General features: G+C 41.1%; 1 protein-coding gene across 1 annotated transcript; it reads right to left on the bottom strand.

Annotated features, from left to right (window-relative positions):
• Positions 1-789: 789 nt before the first annotated feature.
• On the bottom strand, positions 790-16391 carry LOC137282184 (putative ammonium transporter 1). Its single transcript, XM_067813914.1, has 11 exons — positions 16202-16391; positions 14910-14999; positions 11708-11935; positions 10996-11096; positions 10030-10167; positions 8904-9137; positions 6807-6945; positions 6231-6325; positions 4853-4979; positions 4325-4441; positions 790-1525 (listed from the first exon to the last, which is right to left on the bottom strand). The coding sequence occupies exons 1-11, from the start codon at positions 16314-16316 to the stop codon at positions 1359-1361; spliced, it is 1551 nt and encodes a 516-aa protein (XP_067670015.1). The 5' UTR covers positions 16317-16391; the 3' UTR covers positions 790-1358.
• Between the last annotated feature and the right edge of the window lie 1832 nt (positions 16392-18223).

Here is an 18223-nt window from a genome sequence, read left to right as displayed (position 1 = left end):
TGATGGTAGACAATGTACACCTGCCAAGTATTCTCAGGTCTTAACATCATGAAATTGGAGGTCAGTTCCCTGAATTTTCATGATATGCATTTCGTATTCACTTTGTGATAAGTTTTCAAAATGTGGCGATTACCGTACAATGGGTCCTTCGCAAACACGTAATGCTTGATCTTGTATGTCTTACCTACCGCCACCAAACAGCTGCATAATAATCAAATACACCAAGTGAGTGAATCAATTTGACGCTACATTTAGCAGTGTTCCAGCAATATGGCGGACGTATGTACATAACCGAAACAGGACTAGGCAATCCAGTGATCAACAGCATGTGCATTGATATAAGCAACCGGGACACGATGGCATGTGTCAACCAAGTCAGCAAGTCTCACCTTCTGATCCCATTAGTCGGCTCTTCCCCAAACGTGAGTTGCTGAACACCAATGACAACTAGTTCATCAGTGCTTGATCTTGCAAGTCATGGGGAATGCTGATGAATAAGAACTGATGAATAATCTAATACATGTGGAGCCGCTTTAAGAGATGAGCATTGTTTGATCCTGAACATTCTTTGAGTGATCCATGTTTGCATGGATCCAACACAATGGCGTCGCACTCGACAACACGTGTACATATTACGATCATGACAAGTTAACATGGCAATCCATATAGGTGAATGTCCCACTACTTGTGACACAAGAAGCAAACTTTACAAAAGAGGACGCAGTCACACACAATGTATATTTATTTATTTATGACGATGCATTAAATACAAGTGGCAATAGTGGGGACTATAAGATATAAAAAACGACATGATTCTGGCAAGATGCTTTATAAGAAGGAGCAGACATTGTGAGAACAGTCATCCGATTCACAATAATGAAGACGTATGAAATGTGCATACGACTTATAGATAGTAAAACCTGTATAATATCTGTATACGGTAATAACTAACATGCTAACTGTTACAGTGCAAAGTTGGAAACTACTTGAGTTACATTTGGAAATAGTTAATTTTGGCTTATTGTTCCGTCGATTTCGTTCTGCCATCAAGTGTATCGGTATTCTGTGTTATGAGCCCCCAGTGACGTCCTGCGCAGTATTCACATATCCAAACTCCCAGTATCTTGTATTCCATACACAAAGTCGTGAATGTTCTTTGTATATACAATTTTCATACCCCTTCGTCTCCTTAGTCAACACATATGCGGCTCTTTGCAAGGTTGACATGAATCTAATTTCAAGTCGTGGACTTGAGATTTCGATGTGACCTTATGGAGTCAATGTCTCTCTGGGCAAAACTTGTCGTCCTTGACATGCGCAGTTCAGGGCAGAGGTCTAAGTCACTAAAGCGGCCCCATCTACATCTGCGTGGTGACGAGATCACGCGGAACACCGTTTTTGGTTGGGTAAGGATGATTGGTTGTCTTGATCCTGGTGTTATTCATCACCTCCACTTCCGGCGAGTCGAAGCCGATTGCATGATTTTCGTCATTCTTGTACCCCTCGTTGTCAATACCAGGAACAACTGAATATAAAAATTAAAATACACTGAATGAAACATATTAACACGAATTTTCCGATTTTAAACTAAGACCGATGGAACAAAATGCCTTCTATATAGCTCATATCGTTAAACATCCACTATGTATATGAAGACATGTCGAGATTTGCAACTCAATTTATTTTATGTAATACGAAGGAAAACTTTGATTATTGGACACGCCAAATTACAGGAACCAAAAACATACTGAACAGCAAAGGAAACGCAATCTTAGAAAATTTGAAATAAGCGTTGACGATTATGTCTTCTGTTTGAAAACTTGACAAAAACCGACTTTTAGGTTTCTTTTGTTGTTCAGTATATGTGTAATCCGGATGTGAGGTATCAGTTACAGTGGGGTTCACTATATCTCAAACTCAGTTGGATTCCATTTTGACCAATGTCAGTATATACAGTTACTGGACATGGGCCAGAGTTTGATGAGTCTTACGTTAAATATGAGTTAATAAGTTAATGAGGTGAGCAAACACATAGGGACAGAAATGATGTTCAACAGAGAGAGGGTTTGTAAGTTAAACATATTTGTGAGTCACCATTGTTTTACGCTGCAATGACGAGTGTGAGATGTGAAATAAATTGCAGTGTTTGATGAAACCAAAGAGCTGTAAACCTACAAGTAACAAAATAGCTCATTGTATTATGTCATTAGAAATATCTGATTTGAAATACGTCCATAGACTTAGAAACGCTGATGATTATAGACTGGCTAAAAGAAGCCAACAGTAGGTGAATATTTGTACAAACGCGGATATAATATCGTGCACGTCACCAGGTGTTAGTGTAGGAATCGGACTGAACGCAAGAAACTGTCACACTCACCAAATGGGTCACATTCTTAAGCAGGTAAAATAAACTGGTGCTTCATCGCGAATGTGTGCGTGTGTGCCCTATTGTATGATTGAGGACTTGGGCAGATTTAGCTGCTATAACTAGTCACAGTTATAATTAAGCCTACTGAAATACCAGATCGTAGTATGACGGGAGATACACACACAGACTCCAAGTCGACGAATGTTTGCCGACCTCGAGGAGAGGAGTATCATCGCGCATGAGGTCATTTTATCCCCTGCAACGTGTTTTGTGGGGGTATTAAAATGCACCCGTTCGTGCACATTTATTTTTTCCGGAACAGAACCATTCAATATTTCTTCTCAAAACTTGGCACCTAGATTGCTGTGGTGGTGTATTAGTGCCTTTTGGTAGTTTGGGTATTATTAATAAAATATTTTTCGCGTTTCCATGGCAACAAGTGTGACTTAGACTGAATTTGGAGTTAATGCAGGGCATAGTGATGTCTGTGTCGTCTTGTTTTCTTTCGTCTAGCAGATTGTTGAAGCGGCCGAACCCACTAAACCACTGATGTGGCAGGGGCAGATCCAGACTGTCAAATGATTACCACCTTAAACTATATGTCACCTTATATCTATCCGGGGCATGAACTCACGATGAGGTTGAAATACTGCCGATATGATTTGTAAGACTAGGTTATCTCACCTTCTTTGATAGTGATACATTAGTAGTTGAACGTTTACCAAACAAATGTACACAATGACGGTTTTAGTACAAATGGAGGTTTTAGTATGTGTTTTGTAGGTAAATATGTTGGTAAGAATTAATGACGTATAGTATATTTGATGCTATGTGAGTACATTAATGTGATTAATCCTTTCAGCTGCTTGGACAATCTTACCTCTTCCAATCTCTGCGATCTCTGCACGAATAAATAGACTTGAGTGAGTGAGAAACTTACAAAATACATGTCAGGCGGTCAATGGCATTGCCGTGAATAATCTGAGATTAGAACCCGCGACCAAGACATGTATCATAATACAGAGAGGAATCCGCACTGCACTGTTATCCAATAATGAAAAAAGTAATAAATAAGTATATACACTAAACAATTGAAATCAGTCCATGCGTATCCAGCATTTCGTGTGAAAGAATATGTGAAGGCATTCCATCACGCCGGTTCTCGGTGATCTCATATCTGAAAACCCCGACTACCCATGGAAACATAACAACCTTTGACTTGATGCTGCACTATCACAATGTGTTCGTTCTGCCATGCTCTTTGTGATCTTCTAGAATGACGAATGTTTACATCACAATAATTAGTCGAGTTTATTTGGTGTTGGATGTGGATAATTTGTCCTCCAACTACACAACCTTAAATATTGAGCAATGTCATACATGAAATGTGTTAACGTACGGGACACAAATAAATAAAAATTTCCATGTTTCCATCTTGAACTCTCACCTAATCTACTATTGTTACTGATCTTGTCTTCTGCATATAGTCACCAGTGGGTATGCACAGAGCTGTTTAAATAGGAGCAAATATGAACTATCACTATTGAAATAACATACATTTCGCAGCTGTCTCAGATAATAGTTATCGTTCTTCCTGCCACAAAATGATTTTCATCAAACACTGGTCACTGATTTGTCAGAAAGGCATCATGAACCGTAGAACCTTGTTTGGTTACGTGAGAGTTACTGTCAGAAAACTGCATCTGATATCCCGAATCTATTTGAATGTAGGTGTTCATTACTTTTGACAACAAATTGAAAGATTATACATAATACCACACCATTCCTGTGTGACGAACGAATGTGTCAAAAATTATAAGAGCAAGACTAGATATTCGATACAATCGTGTACTGCCATTATGCTTTCGTGATGGTTAAAATACGACTTTCTTCAAAGTCCACGAACACATTATGATATTATGAACGGTGAATTATGTTGAAAGAACAAGTTACCCTGCTTTATCTCCGACAGTCTACCGTCCTCCAGGACCTTCAGGATTCGCTCCACCCAGCCATGGCCGTACGACTCCATGGGATACGCGGGCTCACCGTGCTTTGGGATGTCAAGTCCTGTTCACGAATTATGAAAGATATAATCACTGAAACCTCGTACCCTCATGATGAAAACACTCTGACGTGTGCACATATTGTTAGTCATTATTTTAATGGCAGGTGACACCATATTGCCCCATATATGGAAAGGAATCCGGGGTTTTGAGTGTACACGCTTTGTCACTGACATCGCCTGAACGTATCTTAGGCACCATTGACTATATCACTGACACAGACACACACACACACTTGCATGAAATGGACATAACTGATACAGATTTCATTTCTGGTTAAAATTGATCAGCCGTCACGGTATGAGGTGATATGAAAGAGCTATGAGCTGATGGTGCGGCCGTATACATTCACTCACAATCTTGTTTCCGAATCAGTACAAAAGAATACTGTTTATTATATGCAGGCAATACAAACCTTTCCGTTCCAAAGCCTCGTCCACCCGAAGTTTACCGAGCAGTCGAAGAATGCCGAACATGACTACGCACAGTATTGCTGTCCATGCAGTAATGGCGGCGACGCCTGCGAGCTGCCACGCCAAATTCTGAAGAAGTCGGTGAGTCTAGTTACAACCTTGTAGCTACAACAATATCACTGCAGGGGGACAGCACACACATATCACACATTGCGCACCACGAAGGGAATTGAACCCGGGTATCCCACGTGACGAGGGAACACTTTAGTCACCAGGCTTCCCTCCCGCCCCAAATTCTGAAGAATCATCTTTATACATGTATGAAGTACTTTTCATTTGTTGTAAAAATGGAACTTTGGCTCTTTGATGATACCATATGTACTTTAACCCCACATTCAAATTTTCATCATACGGTTTAATACTATGTTCGAGAAGAATGTGACGGTTGACTGAGTAGATCATTTATTGTCCGGTGGAAAAGATTCTTCTTGCAACATTCCAGCAATATCAAGGGAGGGAACACCAGAAATTGGCTTCACATATTTTCCCCTATGTAGGTCATAGAAACCAGCAGGTTGACGATCGAATGCATCAAACTCCTAATGTACCCCCAACCCTTACAGATAAACGACAGCCCGCGACTGAGCGGTAGAATGACACTCATTGCCAGACCATCACATAGCGTAGCTTGTAGACTCCGCCATTTTCAGTTGTTTCACATTCGGCACGCAATGTGGACTAGACGCTGAAACTTATGCAACAAGCACGAGTTGGGTGCTGACAAATATCACAACAGCATCACCGCGGATCGGCGATCGGAAGAAACAATCACATAATTCTGCTACACCAAGGAACACAAATGAGAGCTAAGTCGCCGAATTTAACTTGTTCCACTGTGCCACCTTTCCCGAATTCCCAGTACTCAAAGGTAGGGAATGGCTGATGAATGAAGTGTTTATGGTCAAATGAATATCTAGACACTTCAATGAATGAAATAGGTACCATCTTTGATGCCGAACAGCTTTACGCAACTTAATCTTTTATCCGTTTCGTTGACACGAAGACACTACTATGAATTTCGTTTTCTTTCTCAATTAATTTGTACAGGCTTGCACTATGAAAATCATTCTAAAATCTAATTCGTAGGCAGTCTACACAAAATGTATGCTTTTAAAGTTTTGAAACGCTTTGACAGCAGGACTGATCAGTTTTTGTTTCTTCCACAGAAAGATCGAAGTGATCGAAGAAAATATGTAACCATCCCAATTGAAATTAAGGGTGGGTCCCCGAAACATGAGGTATGTCAGTGCCGTGAAGACTGAACTGGCCTGAACAACGATAGTCGAGGTTGACACACGTTTCGGAATTCGTCCGCCTTACCAAACCCGATTTCTTGTCCCAGGCAAAAACTATGCCCTCCTCTCTTTTCAGAAACGCCACAGAAAGGACACCCCACAAACCGCCACCGAAATGAACTGAAACATAAGAAAAGAAGTTCACGAATTCGTACGAAGATTCTGCGTAGATGAAATTATTTCATAAGAAGTTCCTTACAGAAATTGTGAATAAACATTAGCCTTCATTGTTCAAGAACAGGTGACCAGCTGGTTGGTTCGTACCTTTGCACAAAAGAAATCCCACAAGTCACGATGTTTCTGCGAGGATGAAATGTTTTTAACAAGACTTTAATGGGAAAACTGTTGAAAACATTAGCCTAACATTTTATAAATAAATAGTTGGTGTCTGTTCGGTAAACGTCGTGAATGAGTGAGTTTCATAGTTTTGTCAGAGTATGTCCTATTTTTTATGGGTGGAGATCCGTAAGGGACATAAAGCGTGTCTAAGGAACGCAACTCTTTACTGCAAATAATGGCGCTTAGACTACCATGCGCCACTCTTTAAACCGTCCCTTAATACATTAGACATGAGGGCGTGCGATTTTTCCTTCCAGCTCACCTGCCACTGCGTCCAAAGGATCATCAACTTTCAATCTGTGCATGAGACTGGACCATATTTTGTACGAGATACCTGCAAAGAAACCGACGATGAGGGCACCCCAAGGGTAAAGGACGTTGCACCCAGCGCAGGCTGCCACCTGTTGAAGGAATTCAACATGACTCGTTCAGACACTGAAGACATTCAAACGTCGATGTCAAGAAACCAACCTATCCTCCCACTAAATTTTTACACCAGTTGTCTGGACCTGTGTAATATTTTCTGAAGTATGAAGGAACTCAAAATCTGCCTATGACTCTTACGACAAGCATGGGTTCTTGAAGACCAATTCTAACTTGGATCTTCACATGAAGCAGACTGACAATACACCATTAGTTGTGGACAAGGTGGTAAGTAACACCTGATATTCTTTGGTATGGTCTACTGCATTAACCTTTCTGTGGTAAGTGTGGCGCAGCTTTAAAAACAGCTTTAAACAGATACTCAGCCATTCAAGTGTTCATGTTTGCCAAGTTCACTTGTGAATGACCTGTTGATGGTACTGATCCAAATTTGCTGCGTGTCTACGATATGTACAACGAATAGAACGTAGAACGCACGAAAACATCTGCTAGTGACTTGGTGAATTGAGTATTGCTTACGGCACTATTAGAATTTTTCTAGTAGTGTAACGACGGGGAACGCCAGAAATTAGTCTTGGAGATGCGAGAATGCTGTTAGACACATTCGAATTTAGAGAGGACACTGAACGGAGTGGCGCAGAGATTGCAAACAACACACAAAGACTGATGAAAGCTTGTCACGCTGCACAATCGCGGATAGTTTTCATCCCTTCGATACAAATCGATACAGATAAATGTAATTTGCTTTAAAAAGTTGGTATTTTATATTCATCCTGACTCATGTGGCGCATGCTTATTATGCATATCTCCTATCTCAATGTGAAAACAGTGGAACACTTGAAATTCCTTGAAGTTCTCATCTAATTAAAGTGGACGTACAATTCACTCACCCACCGGAAGCCTTCCTCTCACATCCAGTCGAAACTGGTCCTCTCTTGAAGCATCGCTGACTGGAACCTGATTATGTAGAATGCAGCTAACGCCCTTCTAGTGTCTACAGCAACCGTACGTCAAGATTTGTATCAAGACCAGTCGCGACCCTTCTTCGTGTACAAGTATATTCATTACGAGTACAGAGGCACACTCAGTTGTGTTAGCCTGTTCAAGACGTGACCATGGCCTCTCTATCATTACATACTCCGCAGTGCGTCAACAAGACAAGAGTGAGTGAGTGAGTGAGTTTGGTTTAACGCCGCTTTTAGCAATATTCCAGCAATATCACGGCGGGGGACACAAAATGGGCTTCACACATTGTACCCATATGGGGAATCGAACCCGGGTTTTCGGCGTGACGAGCGAACGCTTTAACCATTAGGCTACCCCACCGCCCCCAACAAGACAAGACAAAAAGACAAGACAACAAGTGGCCCAAACTGGTGAATGCCAGTGACGTATTCCGTGGCAATGTCCCGTCGATCGACTTTGTTATCATTAGTTCCGTGGAGTCCCGAGTGACGGATTTAGCGACGTCCTCAATTCTGCCGTGGATGGTGACCAGGGAGCTCGATACAAGGGTTTAGTGAGGCCGTCGCCTCATGATGACACTGACAGTAGACCTAGCAGACGGAGTTCCTCCCGCAGACGTCGAGTCTAGATGCTCAGTAATGAATTGTTGATACTGGAACGATTACCATTCCATGAGTGCCTTCACTCCCTCCTGAATCTGTATGCGATGAAAACTATGAACGGGGGGATGTAGACTGTGAACGTTTGGGGTTGATCTACGATTGCAGACACTCGGCGAGTCCATGGAAGGAACATGATCCATATTGCAACGTGCGGATACAGCCGACGGCTCCTCATGTGACCGTGATAGGGGAAGTGAAACTTCAATTAGAAGGGAACTTCGAGGAATTTCAAGCATTCCAGTACCTTTGCATAGAGGGAGGAGATAAGCATAATAAGCAAAATAATCATGATAAGGAAAAATATGACTGTTACTAACCTTCACAAACAATGCCTGCTGAGTACTTACCATGCCTGTGAGGGCGCCATTCATGGTGTTGAGGAGGCTCCAATGACGTGTTCCAAAGTACCCGGTCTTGTGGATGAAGAGGGAGACAAAGGCTGACATGGAACCAGAGATGATAGTGTTGACAACAGAGACACTGATGCTAGCGCCGCTACCTTCACCGGATATCATCAGAGCAGAACCGCCATTGAAGGCCAGAAAACCAAACAGCAATATGAATCCACCAAGGGCGGCCAGCTGGAACAAATGGAGACAAATGTGATCCAGAGCACATTCATCACAGACAGAAACCAAATCTGTGAAACCAGCTTTCCTCATTCAGGTTAAAACCTGAAACGACATATTACTAGACCATCAATCGAGTTTCTTTCATGGCAGCAAAGGTAAACATATTGTATAATGGTGGCTCATCCAATATGTCCAATGGACTTGCCTGTTTGGATTGTACCATGTTTCCGTTTGTTTGCCTCTCCGTCATGTGAACTTGCATCTGCTTGTGGGGGGACTTATATAACAGGTCTCGTCCGAGAGTCATAACCGCACGACAGAATCTGCTTTTAGTGGGGATTTATTGTCATTTTCATTTTATATACCTCCATCAGACATGCATTTGACAAAATATATGTTTCTTGTCGTATACTGGCAGACAGAGTAGCACCCTATACAGAGGTCGTTCAACATCGTGTGAAGATATGATTCAGTAGAGTTTGATATTACCATTGCCTTTGGTTAAGGTCTGGATGTTAGTTCTACAGAAGAATGGACAGTGACCAGAGTTTTTTAAAACATTAGGGAGTATCCAGATACGCATATGATCGCCTCAAATATCTGAGCGGTCCCTCATGCCCTATAGATATACACATGCGCGTCTTTGCGTGCATGAATACGATCTCTGTATACAATCGAGAATGTTTCCATTATTCGTTCTGTGACTGTTACAGGAACTATTCTAGCTCACTGTCCTTCAATAACAGGTGTTTACATTTTAAATTTATTGATTCACATTGATATGAATTAAATGGTCCTCGTCACGATGTACCTGAAATATTGCTGATGTGACGCTAAATATTAACTCTCTCTCTCTCTCTCTCTCTCTCACTCACTCACTCACTCACGCACTCTCACTCACGGGAACTGAGTGGCCGCGGAGGTCGATCGGCCCTCGCTGGTCGGGGTGAAAACGGCCAAGTCTTGGTCCAAGCATGACAGCCCCACAGAACGCAGCAGTTCCCCCGAGGATGTGTACCACACCACTGCCAGCAAAGTCCTGGAGAAAAATTATTTTTGCAGGATTAGGATCAGAGGTATTGTTGTTCATGCCATGTCGTGTCGTTGGATTCTACGAGAATTTCAGCCAAGGTTCTAACAACTTTCTTTCATACGGAGTCAAATATGTTTTCCTGTGAATGTTTAAGTCCAGATCACAAGAATATGTGTCTTATAATAATAAAAGAATTACACCAAAATATTTTTTGGTCCTTATGCACTTGTTGGTGCATGTTTTTGATGCGTGTATTTTGACATCATCCACTGTCATTGCAGTAAAGTTATTTTCGCCGTTAACATTTAACATCTAGCCATTTTGAAACAGTATTAAAGCTTTTCGAGTCACGTTTTGTCAGTATTTCCAAATAATACTTGATTTTTACAACCACCAACACCAAGTATCATGGTAACATTTGGCAAATAAACTTGCTGTGGAAACGCGTGTGTGCTCGAGACTGATGCCCATGTGTAAAATTAAGAAGTAATGTTTAACTATATATGTCAGCTTCTGCAAATTCGAGAGAGACTCATTGTCAGACATTAGCTGGATAGGTTTTAAACAGGTATGAGAATACTGTCCGGGCATGAGTTGGGGAATTGTAGTCGTATTCGGTCACGCTTTAAGTGGGAACGTCGATGGAAGCGCTGTCATGCGTCAGCATCAATGCGAAGGTTTGTAATTGAAACCACGTAATACCTACCTATACTGGCTTTTACAGTTTCAGCTGAATACATATTCCACCACTTTAATTCAGTGGCTTGTGACAATGTATTCCTTAGTGACAATGACAAGAGTAACCACTGTTTGAGTCATCTGATGTTTACTGACCTGATAAACGGCCGTGATTGTTCCATTGTCATATGTCCCGCCTGCGGCCAACCATCCATCGGATGTCCACACCCAGTGAGTCACGACCGGGTACACAAAGGCTAGAGCACGAATCATGGGTATTATTGACCATAATCAATCAGGATAGAGGGACCCTAATGTAGACGTGTATTTGTGCCAGGTCATTATTGGGAATCCAGGAACTGTTAGAATAGTGAAATGTTTCATTTGATTGGAGAAATGAAGATGCTGATAATCAAACGCATAAAACGTGTTTTTGAAAATAATTATTGTGTTTGGCTTTTAGAGATTTTTATCTCATGTAATGCACATACTAAGTCTGAAAACATGAAGTTTCGGGTTAGAATACATCTTCAGAAACCTGTGTTTGTCGTTAAATGCCGCTATCGAAATCGTGAGGTCAGGCTCGCTGACATGACTGACACATGCTATCTTGTCAAATTACGAAGATCGATGTTCATGACGTCGATCACTGGACTGACTGGTATATGCTTGATTATTTATAGACAGCCGCCACATCGCTGGAATATTACTGAGAGACCAACTCACTCTCTCACTAAGTTGATATCTTGTATGATGTCAACCCATACGATGATGACATGAAGCCAAGACAATGACTACTTGTAGGCGTTGAATGTACAGAGGCGAGTGTCTGGATTGGTGTAGATGTCTAGATCAGTGTTTCACGCACCTGTTATGACGAAGCTGTAGACAAAGTAGGCAATGAACTCGCACCTCTCGGCCATGGCGCCGGACACTATGGTGGCAGCTGTGGCGGCGAAGACATACTGGAAGAAGAAGCTGGCAAACTCCGTGTCCGGAAGACCTTCAGACGCCCAGTAGGAGAAGCCGATAAAACTGTTACCCGATCCGTACGCCAGGGGATAGCCTATTGTCCAGTAGGCTATGCCAGCCACAACTAGAACGATGAAGGTACTGACATTATGTGTGGTAGTAAACCCGCATGCTAAAATGCAGCAAAAACACAGCTAAAAACTGACATTAGTGAGTGACTGTGTGTGTGTGTGTGTGTGTGTGTGTGTGTGTGTGTGTGTGTGTGAGAGAGAGAGAGAGAGAGAGAGAGAAAATAATCATATACTTAATTCAAATCGGCAATATTTCAGCCATATCGTGACTAAAACTAGTTATATATTAATATCACGTGCCAATATCATACAAAGGACAGTAAAATCGAAGGACAGTAAAATTACTCGATTGTCAGAAAATGAGTTAGAACTAGCAAACATGCACCTCTGAAAATAAAAAAACTATCGTTGGACGATACAAGGTAAAAATTGGATATTGACCACCAACAACTAACGTAAGATCACCATGAAAGCGATTTTGACATTAGTAGAAAGAAGCAAACAGTTCTTTATGTAAGAAAAGGAAACAATGTGGATTTTCCAAACGAGCGATGATCTGCTTGGAAGTTGTCGAGTACATAATTATTTATTTCAGAATTCAGTTCGCTCTACCCCCATGTTCGGTATAGTAAAGTACAGCTTTGCACTGATCTATTGTAGTCAAAGTTCATGGACGTTCCATCAAACTATATATTTTTTTCTTAGATGCCAAATTTACGTCCGATTATTCTGGACAGAAAATAATTATAAAATTGACCGTGTCGGTGAGCTAAGGTAACTCTCCTCCTTCAGGGCTAACTGAGGTGCTGTTCTGTTGATGTGTTTCACATGTATCGTGACTTCCTTTACACAGCGTACGTTTGATTACGAGAAACAGATACAGACGCAATGCGGAGAGCTATGATTACACGATGCCATTTAGAAAGTGGTCAAATGCAACATATGTCATATTTGGGATTTCACTTTCTTAGTAAAGTACAAATTCTAGTACTTTTTTCGGTTGAGTCCCATCCGGGATTCGAACCCGCACCCTCAGAGTCAGGCACCTAATCGCCAGCACACAAAGTCAGCCGCCTAGCCTGCTCAGCCTGGAAGTCGCGGTGGCTGAGCAGGCTAGGCGGCTGACTTTGTGTGCTGGCGATTAGGTGCCTGACTCTGAGGGTGCGGGTTCGAATCCCGGATGGGACTCAACCGAAAAAAGTACTAGAATTTGTACTTTACTAAGAAAGTGAAATCCCAAATATGACATATGTTGCAATGCGGAGAGTTTATTTTATCTTATTAACTCCTTTAATCTCTATGCAAACCATCTTTACAAAATTAAAGTTAAACTCAACGTGCGAGTAAAGTACATGACAGTCACTTTCCCTGGGCGTGCATTCTCTTCTATAGCCTTGGAAGTTATACTTCAATATGTCACGGTACATTAAGCACAGTCTGCTTGATACCCGAGTGTATGTGCATGCATGCGTTCACTCCGCCATGACGGTGACGCGTACTTGTGTTTATGTGTGGTGTATGTGGTGTGTATATGTCATGTATATGAGTGCACTATGAATAATTATTGCAATAACGCCCGTACGTACGTACGTTTGTATGTAATAACGCCCGTCCAGTTTTTGTCGTAGATTTCTGTTTGATTCATGTATCGTAAGTGTGTAACTTGGAAAAATCTAGCCTGGTAGGGACAAATATGACAATCGATAACAGTATTTCACACTTAGCGCAGGTAGGATTCAGGACTAGATTACATCAAACTTCAATAAAGCTTTATCGTTAATTATACTGTGCTTAGTTAATCATTGATTATCTTCAGTTGCATGAAACCCTTAATAAAGGAATTTCTTCATTAAGCTAATGAAGGTTTGGGGGTATCATTAACTCATCATTATCCGCATCAACATGGCAGACAGCATAATGTTCCATCAAGTACCTATCCGAAATATCTTTTTTTAGCATTTGGAAACATATTGTCCCATTTTGTCTTGGTTTGTTTGGACGTTCTTCCTTACCCTTAAGCTATTGATCTCGGTCGGTATTTTGTCACCTATCGGCTTCTTTTCGTCATTAGGAATGGAGTTGATCAGTCTGTTGTTGATCGATATGATCTTCACCTAGGTCTGTTAGAAGTTATATTTCACTTTCAAAAGGTTTACTGCGATTTCTGATGACAGCCATCGTGCAGACGATAGATTAGTGTTTACCCTCAATGCATCATGGATACTAATTAGGGGATTCCCCTAAGTTAATGATGTTTTCATGACGAGACCTTCGTTAGAGGCATACTTAGTTAATGGGCGTTTAAAAAACTGTTTATACAACCGTATTTAAACACTTCATTAACTAATCAAAACATTAAATCATTGATTAGTGTTGAATTGATGATTATATAATTACGAGTTGATACAGCCGGGTCCAGATGACTGAAGTAGCATAGATTTGGTTCGCAGATGATCGCAGATGTCACCGAAAGGACAAATGGATTCTATGAAAGTACGTCTTGTACCTGAAGTCAGCATGTATCAATGTGTCACATGCAAGACGCATTGTGTATATCAACAATATAGAATTAAACAGAACAGGAAATTCGAGAATCTAGCAATATGATCTTTAGAATATCTGTAAGTTTCTGATTATATGGTAATCTATTTCTAAAGTAATCTTCATGCTTAATCTGCTAATCTCCGTCTTCTATGCGATTCTGGAACATTTGAATTCCTTGTAGTTCTTACGTAAAAAATATTCACTCGTATTTTTTTTATTATTTTTCTTTTTTGTAAGAAACATTTCCTTCTTGTGCACATAGGAAGACTCGGGCCTGTGTACATGCTGTTGTCACTGCTGCTGCTACTACTACTACTACTACTACTACTACTACTACTACTACTACTACTACTACTATTATTACTAATACTAATACTACATCGGCGCCCTTAAAGGTTCAGACATCTGGTTACCTGTCTCAAAACCCTCTATAGTTTTGTCTTTGAACTGCGAAATGGTGTGAAAGATATATGATAGACTTACAGGAGTCCATAAGATTCTTGATCAATATGTTTGTGGAGTTCTTGCTCCGTACGGCACCAGCTTCCAGGAAGGCAAAACCACACTGCATCACTGAAACACAAACACATACCTTATAAAACTTGGTATTTTAGATTTTCCAGTAATGCGATATTCCAGTGCACAATTACCTCGCGCTGAATCTTTAGCACAATACACCTACAGCGGACTGAAAATCGAATCTGGGCCTTGCAATCACGGGACAGACATTGTAAACGACGGGTACGAGATCACACTACTTGTTCAAACTTAAGTAAATGGGTTTATATTCAAATCCGACATATTCCGTAGAGAATGAGTGAGAGAGTTCTTTATCAATATTCCAACAATTTGGAGCACCAGGCATGGACTTCACACGCTGTACCCATATCCGTGGAGAGACAAACACGGGGCTATTAAAGTTAGTATTGAGAGTAAGTTTGTGAGAGTAGGTTTACCTTCCTTTTTAGTAAATTTACTCACAACGTCAGGTGGTACATAATGGGCTAATCGTAAACGGAAAATTATCTACACGATAAGGTTAGAGTTAAAGAGACTTTTAAGGTTACGGTTAAGGGGAATGCGGGCGGAAGACATTCCCAGATGGAAAGATTTCCGCCCGAGCCTGCCTCTTTTTATATAGTATATTTCCACCTACCCTGGTGTAATATTTCAACAAAGAAATAAGTTCATTGATTGTTTTTATACTTGTTCTAGTTGAGTGACTGTAGGGTGGGTACGGTGTAGAGGATGAAGTCTCTTCTAGCGGTACAAATGGCGCAGAACACATAAAACAAGGGTTTCACTAACTGCGCCCATGTTACATATCTGTTCCGGGTGACTGCCGTGGCACGTGGACGCTTGCAACACTGGACTCACCCATCAGACCGATATGGAAACATCAAATCATCAAACTGGTTGTCATCTTCCAAACCTGTTTGACAGTAATCTGGCTGATTATTTATAGCTGGGAAAGAGTTCCTTTCGTTCCCCCATATTCTTTCTTCCGCCAATTAACACAGGTAACACTAGGTGGTTCAACCCTATATATTGTACATAATTTGAGGGCATTTACTCGTGTGTGTGAGTCCCCGAGTAGCTTTGCATGTTTTGTTAGGTTTGGTTGATAAGTCTAGTATATATTAATTTATATATATTATTTTGGATAGGGGAACTGGGGCAACTCTTACCTTTAGGCGTTTGAATATACATCGCACATGTAAAGCATAAATACATGTAGTATAAATACCTGTAGAGTAAACAAAACACGTACTCACAGTATACCACCATGCCCATCACTATGAGGAAAAATTGATCCAGGTTCACTTTGAGGTCTTCCAGACTCTTCTGTAGATTCGTGTACTGCTCCCATGTCACGTTTACCGTCGCCATGTTGCTGATATATCTGATGTATCACTAGGTTTTGCTAACAGGACAAATTTACAAAATGATCGAAAAGTCTAGTACACCTGCTATCTACACCAAGCGCACAAACATTGATCGTAGGCGATTGGTTGTTTGTCACCACCCAGTGAAAAACCCGGTAGTCACGCTCTGATGCGCTTTGTTCCACGCGTTCAACCCGTGGTCTATCAATGCGTAAACGAAGCATGCCTGTCTCTCTGTTGTGAGCAGCAGTTGACCTCACACTGACCCAGACAACCCCTTTCTGACAATAATAGTTATTGCTGATCTTGAATCGCTTGAGTTCGTTCCTTGTTGCATGAAGTATTCCTTTTCTGTGTGTGTAAAGACAACAAGTCTTGAATGCGATTCGTTATCCACTATACTTTCAAATTATGAGCATCAATATCGCTGTTTTTGGTCGTTTCAAAGTGTCGAGATATTACCTTACCCGTACATGCCCGCGTCAATGCCCCCGTCCTAGGTCGTTTCGACATGTTGCGTTTTCTTAATATAGTCTTCTTTTCAACGTGCAGCTTTCAAATGTTTTCCCTGGATAACCGAGAAATACCACTAAAAGTAGTTGATATTCTCTGTGTGAGTGTGTGTGTGTCATAGGTGGAGCGGTTGAGACAAAGATTACACAATCCACAAATGAGACAGTCTGGTGCAGCGGAGTGAGTGTGTGATTGATAGGGAGCTTCATGACCGCTGGTCTACGTACAACTCACTCACGGCTGTAACCTGAGATCAGTTATATTATTCATAAACTCAAGGAAGGAGTGCAGGTGACGTTCACATACATAATTAAATAATACTGACAAAAGTGAGAAGCTACTAATGAACTCAAAAACACTTTGACAATGTGTGATAATACAACGTGAAAACAGGGTATAGCTTGCCAACAGCTGAAGGTATGTCACCTAACCTTTAAGCTTATATTGAAACTGGTAAATTTAGTTCGTACGTAAGTCGCGTAATTGCTAGCCACCTGTTTCCAATATGGAACGGTATGGCGGGGGTATGTTATCATTTATTGATAATAATGGGATGACTTTACTGTGGGGAATTGTTGTAGAAAGTTTAAGAATAACAAGTAATAGTATGCAACGGTCTTTTTTATTCAATAATAGAAAATCAAGCTATGTACTATCAATGTCATTTTTTTGTGAATCCATCATGTTTTCTGACGAAAACCGCCAGTCCGAGAAACATTAAACCATTTTGTTAACATTCAATATTTTATGATGGTGTCGTCCACGAATGACTCTTGAAACCAGTTTCCTATAATTGTTGGTCATATTGGTTGTGTTTGACTGTTTGTTGTCCGATACTGTTGGGTCAGAATAATAAATCATCGTACGACATGCTATAGTGGCACTATTATGTCATACAGTTCCTGAAACAAACACGCCCAGGTCCAGATTACCACCGTTTGAGGAAACAAACAAAATCTATGTGCTCGTTGTTATCGTATTTAATCAAAATATTTCATGAACAGTGTTTTCGGGGACTACATCTGACCTGCTATATTTCTTAAATTTGCCGACCCGTGAAGGTCCGGGTAGAATAGGCCTTCAGCAACCCATGCTTGCCATAAAAGGCACCTACATATGCCTGTCGTAACAGGCGAATAACGGGATCTTGTGGTCAAGCTCGCTAACTTGTTTGGCACATGTCATCGCTTCCCAGTTGCGCAGATGGATGTCCATGCTGTTGATCACTGGATTGTCTGGTCCAGACTCGATCATTTACACACCGCCGCTATGTAGCTGGACTATTGCTGAGTGCGGTGTGAACATAAAATCACTCACTCACTCTTAAATTTGCCGAGCTAATGGTAACTACAACGTTCCCTGTCTAATGGATAAGCGCACTTCTAGTTTCAGCTGGCT

The sequence above is a fragment of the Haliotis asinina genome, chromosome 4 (assembly GCF_037392515.1).
Source record: "Haliotis asinina isolate JCU_RB_2024 chromosome 4, JCU_Hal_asi_v2, whole genome shotgun sequence".
Lineage (NCBI taxonomy): Eukaryota > Metazoa > Mollusca > Gastropoda > Lepetellida > Haliotidae > Haliotis > Haliotis asinina.
Note: the sequence above shows the minus strand (reverse complement) of the source record. Positions and strands in the feature narration are given on the sequence as shown.